The 15,292-nt window shown below is 37.9% G+C and overlaps 1 protein-coding gene across 1 annotated transcript; it reads right to left on the bottom strand.

The window, feature by feature from the left end:
* Positions 1–650: 650 nt before the first annotated feature.
* TOP3B (DNA topoisomerase III beta) lies at positions 651–15,264 on the bottom strand. Its single transcript, XM_085302729.1, has 17 exons — positions 15,018–15,264; positions 14,179–14,310; positions 13,141–13,247; positions 11,902–11,976; positions 10,770–10,966; positions 10,176–10,332; positions 8,990–9,103; positions 7,993–8,083; positions 7,523–7,677; positions 7,179–7,284; positions 5,697–5,843; positions 4,962–5,135; positions 3,991–4,119; positions 3,564–3,713; positions 3,027–3,127; positions 2,650–2,851; positions 651–1,176 (listed from the first exon to the last, which is right to left on the bottom strand). Exons 1-17 carry the CDS (start codon positions 15,085–15,087, stop codon positions 695–697), a joined length of 2,589 nt encoding a protein of 862 aa, XP_085158855.1. The 5' UTR covers positions 15,088–15,264; the 3' UTR covers positions 651–694.
* Between the last annotated feature and the right edge of the window lie 28 nt (positions 15,265–15,292).

Raw genomic sequence — 15,292 nt, forward strand, 5'->3', positions numbered from 1 at the left:
TCAGCTATGTGAACACAGAAGAAAACAGCAGCATGGTACTCACATATATCCTCCAGCAGTGGGAGCAGGTCTCATTTAACTGATGTCCAATGGACATCAGATGCTAATTTGCCTGCGCCATACTTGAGAATCATTGTTTCAGATAGATACTCCCCTTCAATTTATAAATTTTCCTTTTATATGTCTATTGTCATTATTCTCTTMTGCAGCACAGTGACAGATTTGAAGTGGTGTTCTTGCTATTGCTGACACAATTTAAAAATCTGACAGCTGCTAATCATTTCTCATTTTTGCAGATCCGGAGTCAGATGAAATGAGCATCGTTCTATGCCTAAAGCTTACAGCAGCAGAACACTGATYTTAAATAGCTCTTATTCCTAACACTTGTATCTCTGAAAAGGTCCTGGATATTTCAATTCTCTTCTTCTGTGGCTAMAGGTAACACTCAGGTAGACTTCTCAAGTATTCCCTCCCTGTTTGTGAACTCTGCTTGGGCAAATGAATTCCAGGTGAAAGCTCAAAGGCTTACTCAGTCACTAASTGATCATCCAGAAGAATTTTTTTTATGATTAAATCAAAATATACAGCAATCCAAGGTGTTCAATTTTTCTAAAAATAAGAAAGCAAGATCAGAAATACTTAAAATGAACTAAATGGAAACAAGCTTTGTAAGAAGTTTATTTTTCTGTGGCCATTATACAAAATAAGCAGCCAGAGCTGCCATTTTGTCCTTGGGTTTCTTTGGATTGAGTCTTCCTCCAGGCCTCCGGCCTTTCCCTCTTCCCCGGCCTTGCCTTTTTCCCTGTCCTCCACGGTGCATGGGGTGCCTCATGGCTGCATGYTTCAGCTCCACCAGATCTTGAAACACAGGATCACAGAATACGCAGCCCGAATGCTGGGTCTCATCACCAGGAAGGGGAGATTTGGCTTTGTTAAAATCTACGTCCACAAGGGCTGCATCACACGAGTCRCAGGTCTCTGGCGACACTCTGACTTTGTGGGCATTCTCGAAGAAGTGTACAATCACATTGCATTTGTTGCAGGCCATCTTCCACTTGGGACCTGATGTTGAGTCTAGCACCAGAACCCCATTTTCACATTCAACGCACTGCCCAATTCCAAGCATGCTCAGAGAATGCTGGCACGTRGGGTGGGTGCATTCATTGCAGCCCATTCCTGAGGGAAAAAGAGTAAAACTAGACCATGAGAAACCCTCTGTACCGCCACTGCCCATCTGGCAGGAAGTGAGACACAGAACTGCAAGACAGCTTAACATGTTATGTGTTTTCTAAAGCACTACAAAACAGAACCACTCCACAAAAGGCAATCTGCCTTTGCTCAGATCTGGAGTAACCTCTGGCTCCAAAATGTTTCTATAAYGGCTTTCAGAATTGCCAGAGAATGCCACTGTACAGTACAGGCAGTAAGACTATGTCAACAAGGAAAACACACAATTTTCAACAAAATATAATGGTTGTTTCACTTCATTTTTAGACTATATGCTGTTTGCATAAGACATTTTTATTTAAAAAATGGTAATAAAAAGATACCAGAAAGCTCCTGATAGTYAGAGCTTCTAAGTATTAAGTTTTGTCTCACAGTTAACAGACYTACTGCAACTTTTACCCCTTCTTACACCCCTCAGTGGCATTTGACACCATCTACCTCGGTACTAAAACAGGATTTTCCTACTCTTAGACTAGACCTTAAACTACAGTCCCATATATATACCAAGCACCYCTATATTTGCAACTTAACCTTGTCAGAATCACTGTCTTGCACTACATATCGAGTGCTAGGAAGGTCACCTACTGTGCATGCAAAAAAAAATAGTTTGTTTTATTTATCTTGTAATGGTCCCTCCAACAATCTGAGCAGGTGTTTTACAAAAGTTTAAAAATATGGTTCTATGACTAATAGTAAAGGGCCTTTTTTTTTTTTTCAAAACCCTTCCACATTAGTGATTTTAGAGACAACTTTAAAAATAATTAATCTTGTAATATTTGATTTATGCATAAACCTTAACCGTTTTAGTGAAAAAAAGCTTTCACTAGATTTCAGAGCTACTGAAATAAAAAGAATAATTTCAAATTGACYAGTCTAATCCTTTTTCTGCCTTGTAGAAAATGAAGCAAGAGTAGCATCTCTCAGACTCAGTAAAATGCACAATGAAATTTCACAAAGACAATTAACATTTGAACTAAATCCCTGTAAGGCAGGGATTCATCAGAGAAATCCTATGAGATACCAAGCCCAGAAATTTACTATTCAGAATTAATATTCTCAAATCAAGCTGTWTATTTCACTACTTTACACATATATCCTAAAGGATTTCACTGCCATGGCTGATTTAACCCATTTTTGCTAAAATACTCTTCATTTATTCCCAATAAAACTATTGGCCTTTTGTCCATGYACAAAATCTTTGGAAGTGTTTGCTAGTGCTGATTAAAGGCAAAAATAATATTGTTCGGAAATAGCTTAACTAATAAATTTTGATCAGTGAGTTTGATGCGAATTTTAGGTATCTAATTTGAACAGCACTTTATATTAAGCAACATTGATTTATAATACTAAAAACACACTGAATAGACTGCACATAAATTATTTCACACGAGGCTGATCCCTGTATGTCTACAGAAATCTTACCTTTTTTCATGTCCCTGAAGGGAGGATGGTTGTAACAGTATGGGCAGAGTGGGTAGCTTTTTCCTCTGGATCCAGATGACCACAACACCAGTTCAAAGTCATCTAAGGGGCAACGCAACTCTTTGTAGAGCTTGATGGTACCATTCTGTGGGAGACTGTAGGTGTCATCACAGTGAGAACAATGCAGACGGCTTGGCTTGGCCTGAAAATAAACACAAATCTCCACAACTGTATTGACAATACAGTTCAAAACTTTCAGGAATCCAGTTGTGACTGCTCTCTGGTTTGTTCTCATGGAAAACTCAATAACAGAAAAGATTTCTACTCAATATCCTCCAGTAAGTGAAGTTTAAAATACAAGCACGAGATGAACTTACCTGAATATACTTCATAAAACGATGGCATTTGCCACAGCGGGAAAGAGGTTTACCCGTGGCAGCTAAAGGTGAAAAAGACACTTCCATCAGCTCATCCATACCTGCAGAAGAGAAAAATCATATTGATGTTAGAACTCTAATTCCCAAAAGAAAGCTTGCACAAAATTGTCTGATGAGCCTGTGAAATAGTAATGAGAATCAATACTCACAATGCTCCTCCTTGTTTAGGAACATTTTTTAAATACGCTACGTGTTACAATGAGCATGCAAATACACTAGGCAAGAACTTCAGCTATTACAAAGGTTTAGAAATCTCACCACTAGACAGTCACAAAATACATCTAAAGTGAGTATCTGGACACATGACTGACTCCATTTCTTTTTGGAGAACAACTTAATTTGACCAGAAACTCCCAGGCCTGAACAACTTTTAGGGAACTCAAACATTTAAAAGTAACCTAAAATATAAGTATTTTCTACTAGCATTTTTGCTACAATTCAGCAGTAGGAGAGAATTTCACGTGTGAAAGGTTTTACCTGCAATAGAATCCACAAAATAGTGAAATTTCCTTTTGAAGATGTCAAGAGTGTGTTCCAGGACCTGATGATAATTTGCTTTACCCAGAGCTATTAAGTTGAGTTGCTTCTCTACAGCACTGCGGATTGTAGGAAGAACCAATTCTGCATCTAACAGAAAATCAAAGACAGAAGCAATGGAAAAGCAGCAATTAAAAAAGGAAAAAAAAAACAAAAAAAAACAAATGAGGGTAGGAAGCTGACCATAAATTGACATCAAAATAAACAAACAAACAAGTTTTAACTATTATAGTCTTTAAAACTAGAAATACTTTTCTAGATGTGTCATTTCAGACAGAAATACTCTTTATACACTGACAACAGCCCTTGACATACTGAAGTGATAGGTGAGAGGATACAGGGAAGAAAAAAAAGAGCATTAACTGACCTATTTTGTAATAGCCATGAACCAGAACAATGCCAAGGTTTGTAGGCTTTAGTCTCCGACCACTCTCCACTGTAACATAGTTTCGCTGGCAAATGTTGTTAATGTGGACTGGAATACTCGCATCAGTTCCTGCCACACACAAAAAATATACCCATCTTGAACAAAACAAAGTTTCGATTGAATTATTCATTTCTGACTTTTCTTTTCTATTTTTTTTTTTTGGTCAGATTGTAGTGCTTTCTAAAACAGCTTAAAATTTCAGGTACCTTTTTCCTGTTATCCAGTTTCCAGTTGCTGATTTCTCTTTTATCTAGCAATTCACATGTTCCTTTGCAGTTCTGAGAATTCTGAAACGTATGATTTAACCTTAATCCTTTCACCTCTTCCAGAGAATTACTATTGTGAAGGTAGCTATTCTAATAATCACTTCCTCTGGAAAAATACAGTGGAGTAAGAGACTATGTTCATTTGGACTGAACACATTAGTTTATGAAAATGCATTGGGAGAAGCAAGCTATATTAAAGAAGAGAGGTAGTATTGTCGTAAAATGTGTAATAAGATATCCAAGAACTATCAGAGTCAGCAAAGACAAGGCAAACTGTAAGGACAGGAAGACATTCCCAGTAACGTGGGGTGCATTCTTCCATACAACATCAACTCTATCTGACAGAGAAATGACAATGATGGATTACAAAAGGATGCCTCTAGCCAGAAACTATGCATAGAAAGGGAAGACATAGAAACTATGCATAAGAAAGGGAAAACAATATGCAGGGAGAGGATCTACAGTCCACTAAGAGGTGCTACAGGCATTCTGGTTTGAGGGGAAACAGGTACCATTACTGTACCTATTCAAATGAATACCAAAAGGTTATTACCAACAGAGACAGCGACTCAGCTGAGGAGTGACTCAGACTCTGCCCTCTWGGTGGATGTACTACAGGATAATGTAAGCGAAGCCAGTTCCTACCAATGCCATGCTTTTCCATCAGAGTGATAAGTTCTGCTTCAGTCAGGTAGTCAGGAGGACTGGTTTGCTTTTCCAGCAGTTTTATTTCACCAATTGGAAAAACATCTCCTCTCTCACAGTGGGGGAGGCTCTCTTCCAATGGGATGCTGTGCCAAGGCATAATTTCTGTGAAACCTGTAAGTGAAGAAAAAAAGAAAAAAAAATTAAAAAAAAAAAAAAAAAAGGAAAAGGAAAAAAGCCCATTCACCTCCACAACTTTGAAAAAGAACAAGGAAAAGGTTTCTCATTTTGACTTGGGTTAACCTGGGCGGCATTATACAGATCAAAGCTGAGAAGCTGCCTGCCGCACCACATAGAAGATAACCAATACTGAATAACACTGAGTTTACTGAGGAAATACTACAACAGGACTTGTCTACTATTCCACAGCACCATCTCTATTTTGTGGGTGACTTGAGTCCGGCGGATGTACAAAAAGAGTTTTACTGCTCTATGCTTTACTTGAATGAAAGCACGATGCACTACATCTGTTTTTGAGACTATTACATGAAAAATATGATATGCTAGAAAATGTAACAGCAGTACAGAAATGAAGACAAAGATTTGGTATTTGCTACCTTGGTATCTCAAAAACATCTTCACAATTTCCCCAAACTTCACTTTTACACACTTTCAATGTATTAAAGGGAAAAATAATAATCTRTATCTAACCATTTACTCCTTTATTAGTCTCACCTGGTGAAGTTACCACTTTTCCGATACAGGTAAAACGTTCAGGACCGATACTGAAAGAAATGGTGGTTTGTAGGTATTTGCAATCAGCACTGACAGTGGCAATGAAATGTCTAGTTATATACTCATACAGTCGCCATCCATCTCCACCTGAGGATAAACAACAACATCTTACATGCAAAACCTAAGTTCTGAAGCTTTACATAACATTTGCACTAAGTACCACCATATTTCCACTGGTATCACAGGAAAAACTGGTACCTAAAAGAAAATAAATTCCAAAGGTACATTCAGTTTCCCCTTTAAAATTTCCTGCCTGCAGACTCTGATATGTTAGAACTCTGCACCATATTAACTTTGTATTACTTAAACACATTCTCAACTAGTTTTCCAGAACTAGCACTGACATAAACTGTGATACCATAGACATGAGCTGTGCCAGTCTCTTCCTACAAGTGTGTAGCAACACCTGCATGCACTTGCTCTTGGAGAAAGGCTGCTCATTAAGCCAGCCCAGTTCCTAATTTTGCAGTGCATTCTAATGACTGGATGACACAGAAAAACAACTCACTTAAAGACATACRAACAATAACAAAACGCTGACTTCGTGCAATAAGCTACTGCTTCATGCCATTGAAGATTTCCCTAATTTAAATCCTTAAATAGAATCCTAATGGCCACTGCAGTTTTGGGCAACCTGAAGTTCTACAAGAGATCACTCTGTAAAATGCTACTTATTAATACTAATATATGTACACTTCAAAGCAAAGTTTCCTTTTCAGAATTTACAGTTAGGAAATCAAGTACTGCAAGGCTTCTAATTCCTAGTCTTGTTTTTTGGTGGGTTTTGTGTATTTTATCTTGCTATGCATATAGAAATCTCACATGACCATTCAGTATCCCATACAGTTACTCAAAGTTTTACCACGTTTGTTTTCTCATACGAGAGATTTTCACTGGTTCACAAAAGACAGGTGTGAGTTTTCTAAAACAATCTTAGCTATTGCTAATAAACAATATTATACATTCACTATATTTTCTTTTAATGATAAAATTCCCTTTTGAGGGATCACAGCATACATAAAGTCAAATGTTACATTTTAATATAAAAAAGAAGTAATTGAGACTAAATTTAAAGGCATTTTAGGCTTGATTTCAAACACAAATATAAAATAAATTAAATGCTTTCAMGCTACTATTCTGCAGCAAGTTTCTCCTAGCGRAAGTAGGCATTTTGGTGTTAGGCTGGCTATTTCTTGTTCTTAGCAGATACTATGCTCTCTAGATCAATTATTGAAGAGTAGACCAGCTCTGAACCTCACTGACATCAGAAGTTTGAGTTAAGATAAAATCTGCTCTCACCTTCCTGCTAGTTGAATAATTACATCTTCTACAACAACTTAAGAGATTTTCAGACTKGCTCCTATATCTCAAAAAGCTAATTTCCTTGTATAGTGTTAGAACACTATACAAGTTTTCCTTTACCTAATTCTGCTTCTGTCGCAGCTCTCATTGGTGTGATGGGAGGATGGTCCCCTGCATCATGGCCCTTCCTCGGACGATTAATACCTTCTGATAGCAATGCTTTTACCTGAGTGAAGGAAGAGAGAGAAAAAACAGGCTGCAGCAAGGAACAAGTTCATCTCATTAGGTTAAGAAACTTTTCAGATCAAATCCATAACAATACAATGCCCAGAAATGAAAGTAGTTACAGATATTTATTGCTTGCACAGATCTACAGATCACCATATATCAGGTATGACATTTCCTAAAACACAGGCTACAGAATGAATTGTTAAAACAATACAGGTTTAGCTTCATGTACTCACAGTTTCTGCCCAATAGGGATTATTAGCTTGTTGTCTCAAACACCCTTTCAAGTCAAAGTTTTCTGGATAATGAGTAGTTTCTGTTCGAGGGTAGCTAATATAACCCTGAGTATAAAGACGTTCTGCTATTTGCATGGCATGTTGCGGACCCATTCCTGGGACGGGGTAGGAGAAAACAAAATCATGATCACAGCAACATGCAGATGATTTTATATGTTGCATCTGAAAGAATACTCTATCAAAGCATTTAAACTCTGGTCTGCCCTTTCTACAAGAGTTGTCACCTTGATCTCACCCAACACTTAGCTCTCAACAAGCTTTCTAAACTTGCCCTCCCCCCAGAATTACATATTTATTAAGGGAAGAGGATGCCATCAAAAATATATGTGATGTATCCTTGATYATTTGATTTGAGAAGCTGAAAATATTTTGTTTTAAACCAGTCCGAAAACCTGAACTTTTACACATACCTAAAGCAGCACTGGCCACTCGTAGCATTTCTACTGTGTTCAGAGCCAGCGGTCTCTGCTTCACCTTCTCTTTTTTACTCACAGACTCTACCTAGAAAATAGTATTTTCCCAATAAATGTTCTGAAGTTTGGTACCTGTAAATATTTAATTTTCATGATGCCTATAAACATGTTCCGTAGCTAACATTACATATTCTTGTCATTATCTGTTTTGTTCTCTTAGAACAGTAACTTGCAATATATTTTTACTTCCAAAAATCTGACTGGAAACAATTTTAGCAAATTCTAAAAGGACATTCCTAAGATGCCTTTCTGCTAGGCACTAGAGACACTCATAACTGGGAATGCAGCAAGGTAGCTTATCGCTATCTTTACTTCCCATTTACCTCAAAGTAGTTTCAGTACTACAAGGATTTAGTGCTTAATCCAAGTAATGGTCGTAACTATAAGAATCCAGACTTTTAAAAGCTTCATGCAGTCTTTGAACCTTGACGCCTGTAAGCACTTAAATCCAAACATMCTATCAAACAAGTATTGAACAGAACAGAATTAGAAGTTAATTGGCTATAAAGACTGTACCATGTATATGATTAAAAATTTAACTGCAGGAATATTGCCACATAAGTAATTAAATTCTGATTTATACAACGTCTCATGGGAAATGAGAGGTCTGCTTGGAGAGATCTGAACAGTATTTCTCAGCAGGTTTAGTAATGAAGGCTTCCTATCATGAGTGATGATCATTTCCAAAGTCAGTAGTAAAAAGGGGCTACTGTTGGGATGACCAAAGTAGCATAATATGTACTACCATCAAAAACCTTTGGTCTTTTATTCTGTTTATAAAAGTTAAATGGAATAAAAAACAACATACAGATGATATTCTATACAGATGATATTCTATACTCTTAAAAAAGAAATTAAGAAACCAACACACTACAAAGGAAGTATCTTCCCTATATGAAATATGGCTCTACTGACACTTAGTGAATATTCCCACCTTTGCTTCTTTTTCCATCTTTGTTATATTTAGGAACATTTGAGCAATCTCACGATCAAACACCCTCACTCTATCCCAATCCAAAGTGAGAGAACTTTCTTTTTCAGGGTTTACCTAATGAAYGAAAAAAAGTCATCAACACCAACAATACTACTAAAAGGGCAAGAGCACACATTTGCAACAGTAATACAGAAAGCAGACCCTAATCCCTGTGCTATGACACAAGTGTTCCAAACTTCCAGCTGAACTGTTTTTCACATGGGTTTTCGAGAAAGATGGAGTACTTGGAATTCTGGGGTCAAGAGACTGAATGGAATTATTCTTGCAGACAGCTAAAATACTACTATACTTATCTGTAATGCTGGAAACAGTCAAGGCTGAAAACTTTATCATTTTGATTTAGCAAAATGAATTCTCTGTATTAGAAGCAAACTGTAACTTGGTCACATTTTAAGTCGCATCTACCAAAATAAATATGAAACAACGATCACGACAGGTTGAAATTCTCCAAAAGCAGGCATCAAGTATTTCCTAGCACTACACACACGAAAGGGAATTATCAAAGAAAACAGACAATAGTAGACACTAMATTTCATCTTTTTATTTTAAAATCTAAAAATGGCAACTTTTTAATTTCTCTCCCTTATTTGTTAAAAAAAAAATTCCTTACAATCAGAAACAGTAAAACTGTTCTGAGTTGTTTGCAGAGCTTGGAGAGGAGCAAGGCTATAAAACTGCCATAAGTTGCCAAAGTATTCAGCGGACTCAATTGCCAATTAACACAATGAGCATTTTATTTGCTTTAAAATTCCAATATTCAGCAATGCCGATGTTTGTTGGCAGCCTAATTAATTGCTGGATTCAAAATAACAACACAGTCAGTCCAAGGACCCCAGGGAACAAAAGCAAATTATTTTAAGTAGTCTTTCTGGCTGAGCCTAAGCTTGGATGGTTAGCATTGAAGTACTCTTACAAGCAGCACACAATAACCACCTTAATATTAAGCCGACATCCTGAAATCTGTTCTAGAGAGCGTGGTGACAAACATGTGAAATGAATAAAAATACACTAGTAAATTGGAGGCATTGTGAATTCTTGTCAGCAGCTGCAAATTTATGAATGGAGAAAATGAGAATATATGTAATTTTTCAGGTAAAAATATGTGTTCTTTGTACGCAAAACTTACTTTAGCTTGCAGCACCCAGTAAGTCTCYGGCTTAAATGACTGGATTTTGTCATGCCTTTCAACACAGAATCCAAGTGTTGGGGTCTGACATGGCCCAAAGGAGATGAGGGAGCTGTCGAGATTTCCATATTTCCCCTGAAAATATTTAGTCTGAAACCTAAGAGAGAAATATACCAGTTACAAGTGTGTTAGCGTATTTATTCCCACCAAAAGCCATAACTTCCCTGAACTTACACGGACATATATATGAATAATCTATCAAGTCATTCAAGTATTAGAAAAAAATATTCTAAAAATCATCAGATCTTAAACACTAACAAAGCTAAYTATTTTGCCTCAGCAGAGACTTGTTTATTCCCAAAGAAGTAGGGAAGAAAATATAAAAACATACTATAGCTGCTGATAATAGCTTATATGTCTCAGTTACAGACATAGGTTTTTTTTTCTTTTTTTTTTGTTTATCAGTTTTTCTCTGCATTAAAGTGTTCAGTTTGGTGCTGAGGAGAATTAGCCACTAGCATTCTGAGACATATTTAATAGACCAGAGCAGCTTTTCTGRATCTTTCATAAACTGTTTGTAATCTACGCTATCACCTTGTAAACGCACAGCCAATTCTAAGATCCAGCTCCTGGCGGGCATCCACTGAAAGAGCTTCATTGCGATTGGGTTCTCCCAAGTGATTCATGGCATTGCAGATGTCTGTGTCAGTAATAGAACTGAATTTAGCTCTATAAATCGTCCGTTCAGTGCTACGAGGTTTGTTCATAACAGGAAGAACAGCATCAAGAACCTAATGAAGATCAGAAGTGTATTTTAAAAGTAATTGAAAGGTAAGAGTGTAAACTATTATTGCTCTCTAAAGTAAAAAAATGCCCTACAAAGTATTTGCCAACATGTAACTATTTTCTTCATTCAGTAAGATGTCATGCCAGTATGTTAACTGATAAGCAAAAGTAATATTGCCTACACACTTAGAAGTGTATCAAGAATTAGTGTGATTGAAGAATTTATTTATTAAACAGCAGCTGCTGAAAGGGAAGCATTATTTCAGCTAAGTGCAAGGAAATTCTCCAGTGGAGCTGCAGCATCTTTTTGTGAATATGTTTCAGTTTCTATCTGGGTTTTCTTTTAAGTATTGCCAGGGCACAGTTACAGTTAAACACTGTAATAATTAAATGCAAACAACTGATAAAATGTGCATCTTTTGTCTAAAGATAATTAAAAATATTTTTTATGCAGACTTCTAATAGTAGGATATCAAAAAAAATCTTTAGAGCAAAATTGTTAATTTTAATTGCATACTTTTATGTGCAGAGTCCAAACTCCCCTTATGAATTTGCAATTAAAAGCAGCCTCTACACTCAAAAGCGTCTAACTGCCTAAAGCACAAAAGATGAGAGATATCTAAGTTTTACAAGGACAGCAAAATAGCTACTCCAGCTGTGAAATCTAGACTGATCTTCAAAACACTGGAATGTTTGAACATCTAAGAGATCTTATTATTCATCTCAGATGATCAATGTCTATGAAATTGGTTTATAATCTTTAACTGACATCTCACCATTCAATAACACAAGTTCTTCCAACAAGGCACTCCATGGCTTTAAAATCTATTAAACTTAGTTTGAATTTTATTGTATATCCACAGAACAGCATACTGATCGTACTGCATGTCACAGATGCTTATAATTATGGTAGTATAAGACCTAGAAATAGAAYTCTTACTTCAAAACAGATGTTTTCTCCTTCCTTATCACAATCCAACCACAAGACAATACAATCACAGCCTCTTCCCTCCACCTGTGAGAAAAATTAGCACAATTCTTTAACAACTCAGAACAGGTACTTCTCCTCACTAACTGCAAGATTTTTGTTTCAATCTGAAGATAATTATTTCAGTCCTTTCACCTTTCCTTGCTGTAGTTTCCACATCTAAAAACAAACTAAAAAAAAAATCAAAACCTTTCCTAGCTCACAAAAGTATCACAAAATCAAATTTAATCTGAGAAGTACGTGGAATTCTAACACTAAGATCAGTTTTGTATCATAAACATTTTCTTTCCCAACAGAGTATTATTTTGTAAAAGCAACCATGCTACTGCTTTCCTCTGACAGAAGGACTTGTGGAAAGTCACCAATATAAAACAAACGTTTTTAAGAAGCCATTTACAAACTAGGCCTTGCATGAGCTTTAAGAAGTAACGTGTCCAGTGTTCCAATTTTGAGAAGCAGAATATCAAGAGTCAAAAAACAGAAGACAGACCATTCAATAAGGCAAAGATTTGAAACAGTTTAAGGACCAATGTAATTAATATTTAACTTGACAAAACGCTACTTCCTGCAGGGGAGGGAACACCCCCCCCCCCTTATTTATTTTTTTTTTATTTTTTTTTTTTTTAGAAATATACTCATTTCTCTGACCCTAGAAAGAATCTAGCATATTGTATGGCACATTACCAGACTCTGTCCACTTTTGGGAAGTAGTAAAAGATACCTACAGAATCAAACKGTAAACAATCTGCAATTTGAGAGATTTCATTCAGATGGCCTTCCTGCCTTGTTAGAGGGACGATACATAACAAATGTTTTGAAGGACATGGACTCCTTGGGCATTACCTTTCAAAAGAAAACTTATCTGTGGTGAAGACGGACTCAATTCCTTATTGTAAAGGAAAGCTAACTGACTTCTTACTCTAGGAGCACAGAGATGAGTACACTTCTGATTCTGAAATAGTGCTACGTAACCTGTAAGTAAAAAATTTAAAAAACAMGGCTGATTCATAGCAAAATACTATATTGTCCTTTGAAATTTATTAATATTTTTTGTGCTTTCCTCAATCACAGAATAATTTCACTTATTTTTCTTGGTAAAGTAAAAATAGGTCTCATTGCTTTGCATCCAACAGAAGAAGAATAGTGCCAATGAATGCCTCAAGATGGAACGTATCTCATAAGAGAGAATACCTGTAAAAATTTCACCATGGTCAGCTTGGGATTAGCTTCTTTCTTTTCTGTAGGGGCTTTGCTAAAAAGTTCTGCTGGATCCACTTTGTCCCAGCTGTTATATTTTCCTGAAAAATAGAGGTATATTAGTGAAAGTTATAAATTAGGTCCTTAGCTCTTTATGAGAAYTGCAACTATTACTTTGAAACGTGACATGTAAAGGGGGAAAAAAAATACTAGGCAACTTTCAGAAACAATAACGAGTTGTTAAAATACCTTCTGTTAGTACAACCAACTGACTTGGCCAAAGGAAGGAGCTTTTTCCTTGTTTTCACCATGCACATAAAACATGCATGTTACAGTCTATTTTACAGTTCATTACATATGGCCAGTTATGTCTCAGCCCTACAAAAAAAAATGCCTGTCACAGAGCGTCACATGTGATCTTGTAGTATCAGTKCATTTGCTCATTTCTGTATCACTAAAGTAACAGTTAATAATATTATTCAGCAATTATGTGATGCTGTGCCTCTCTAATGTACTGTGTAAACGATTCAAAAGTTAGTCCTCATAAAACTTGTGAGGTAGTTCGCATTAGAGGAAATAGTCACACAGCTACTTCAACACATCAAAGCAAGTTAGTGACAAGAACCCTTGCTCATAACACTTATCATATCCCTACTTTACCATAATACATCATGATACTTTAAACAGTCCCCCTTTAGGCTCTGCATTCCTTAATTATCTTTCATCCAAGAACATCAAAACATTTTTACAGGCAACTAGCAAGCTGAGCTTCATCTTCCTTTATTTTCTGGTAACATCACTGCGACTCAGAAAAGATAAGTATCCTACCTAAGGTCAGTCATACAAGAAGTCAGCTACAGAACTAGAAACAAAAATCAGAACTGCTGAGCATCAGTGAACCCTCCATCCTCATTTCCTCTCTAATTTTCTCTATCACTCTGAGTTACTTTCACAATTTGTACTTTTCCATTATATGTCCCAGACAGTTTTGCAAGTCATATCTGTCAAAAAGTGTTATGAACAGACATATACCTATGAAATCCAAAGTCATCACATGACCACACACCGATGTCATCTTGAAATGGACACTCTGTCCTACAAATGATCCAGTGTACTCGTGCACAGAACAGGCACCATTCAGGCCTTTGCGAGACGACATATTTCCTGTGAGAATAAGAACATAAATATCAACAGGATAAAACAAACAAACAATTCAAAGMAGCACTATTTCCTGTGAAATTAACCCCCTTGCAGTTTTTTCTGGATCTCACAGCTATGATCTTTCCGACCACAGGCTTCTACTCTTCATCCAAGTTCTTCTCCAGCCAATTATCACTTTGGCCCTTTCTTATGGGATTTCCTTTTCAGTCGAAACTATCAAGAATCTCCCCTGTGTTTTTCTTCTGACCAGGAAATCCTTACAAAAAGGCTGCTTCTTTTCTGGATCAGAACAGCCATACTCATTCTGTTTTCCACATGGTTCATAAAATATTTCTTAAAAAAATGTCGGAAWAACAACTTGCTACTTAATCAGCGCTTTTTAAAAACTGCATTAATGCACACCGCCGCTACGTAAAATAAAAGCGGGCTCTTTCATTCTTGAACAGGTGTTAGCAGATAAGAACCACCAAAACGTGGCGTTTTGTTCGCCGGGCAGGTACTTGACGCGCTGGAACCCGCCCGAGGACGCCGCCCGAGGGACGGCCGCCCCAGGGCCGTCGGAGCGGCTCTCCGCGGCGGTCCCACCCCGCTCCGCCCGCGGCCGCGCTGCTCGGCTCTGCCCGGCTGCGGCGCGTTTCCTCCGTGCGGCCCGGCACAGCGCCCAGGCCGGCAGCGCGGTACGGGGCGGCGGGCGGCGGCCTTCCCCCTACCCCGCGAGAGGATCTTGGCGATGGACTGAGCCAGGGAGGGCTTCTCGGCCACCATGAGCACCGTCTTCATCGCCGCCGGGGACGCGCCGCCGGGCGCCGCTCGACYCGGCGTTCCCGGAGGCCGCAGCGCCCCGCTCAGCGACGCGAACCTGCTCCCGCGGCGCCACGTCTCAGCCTGAGGAGAGAGACCGAAAAACGGCGTTTACCGCGGGGAACCGCCCGCGGGGGGAGAGACGAGCCCGAGGAGCCGCGGCAGCGCCTCACGCCGCAGCTCC

This window comes from Rhea americana, unplaced genomic scaffold (genome assembly GCF_003343005.1).
Source record: "Rhea americana isolate MKP2758 unplaced genomic scaffold, rheAme1 scaffold_191, whole genome shotgun sequence".
NCBI lineage: Eukaryota > Metazoa > Chordata > Aves > Rheiformes > Rheidae > Rhea > Rhea americana.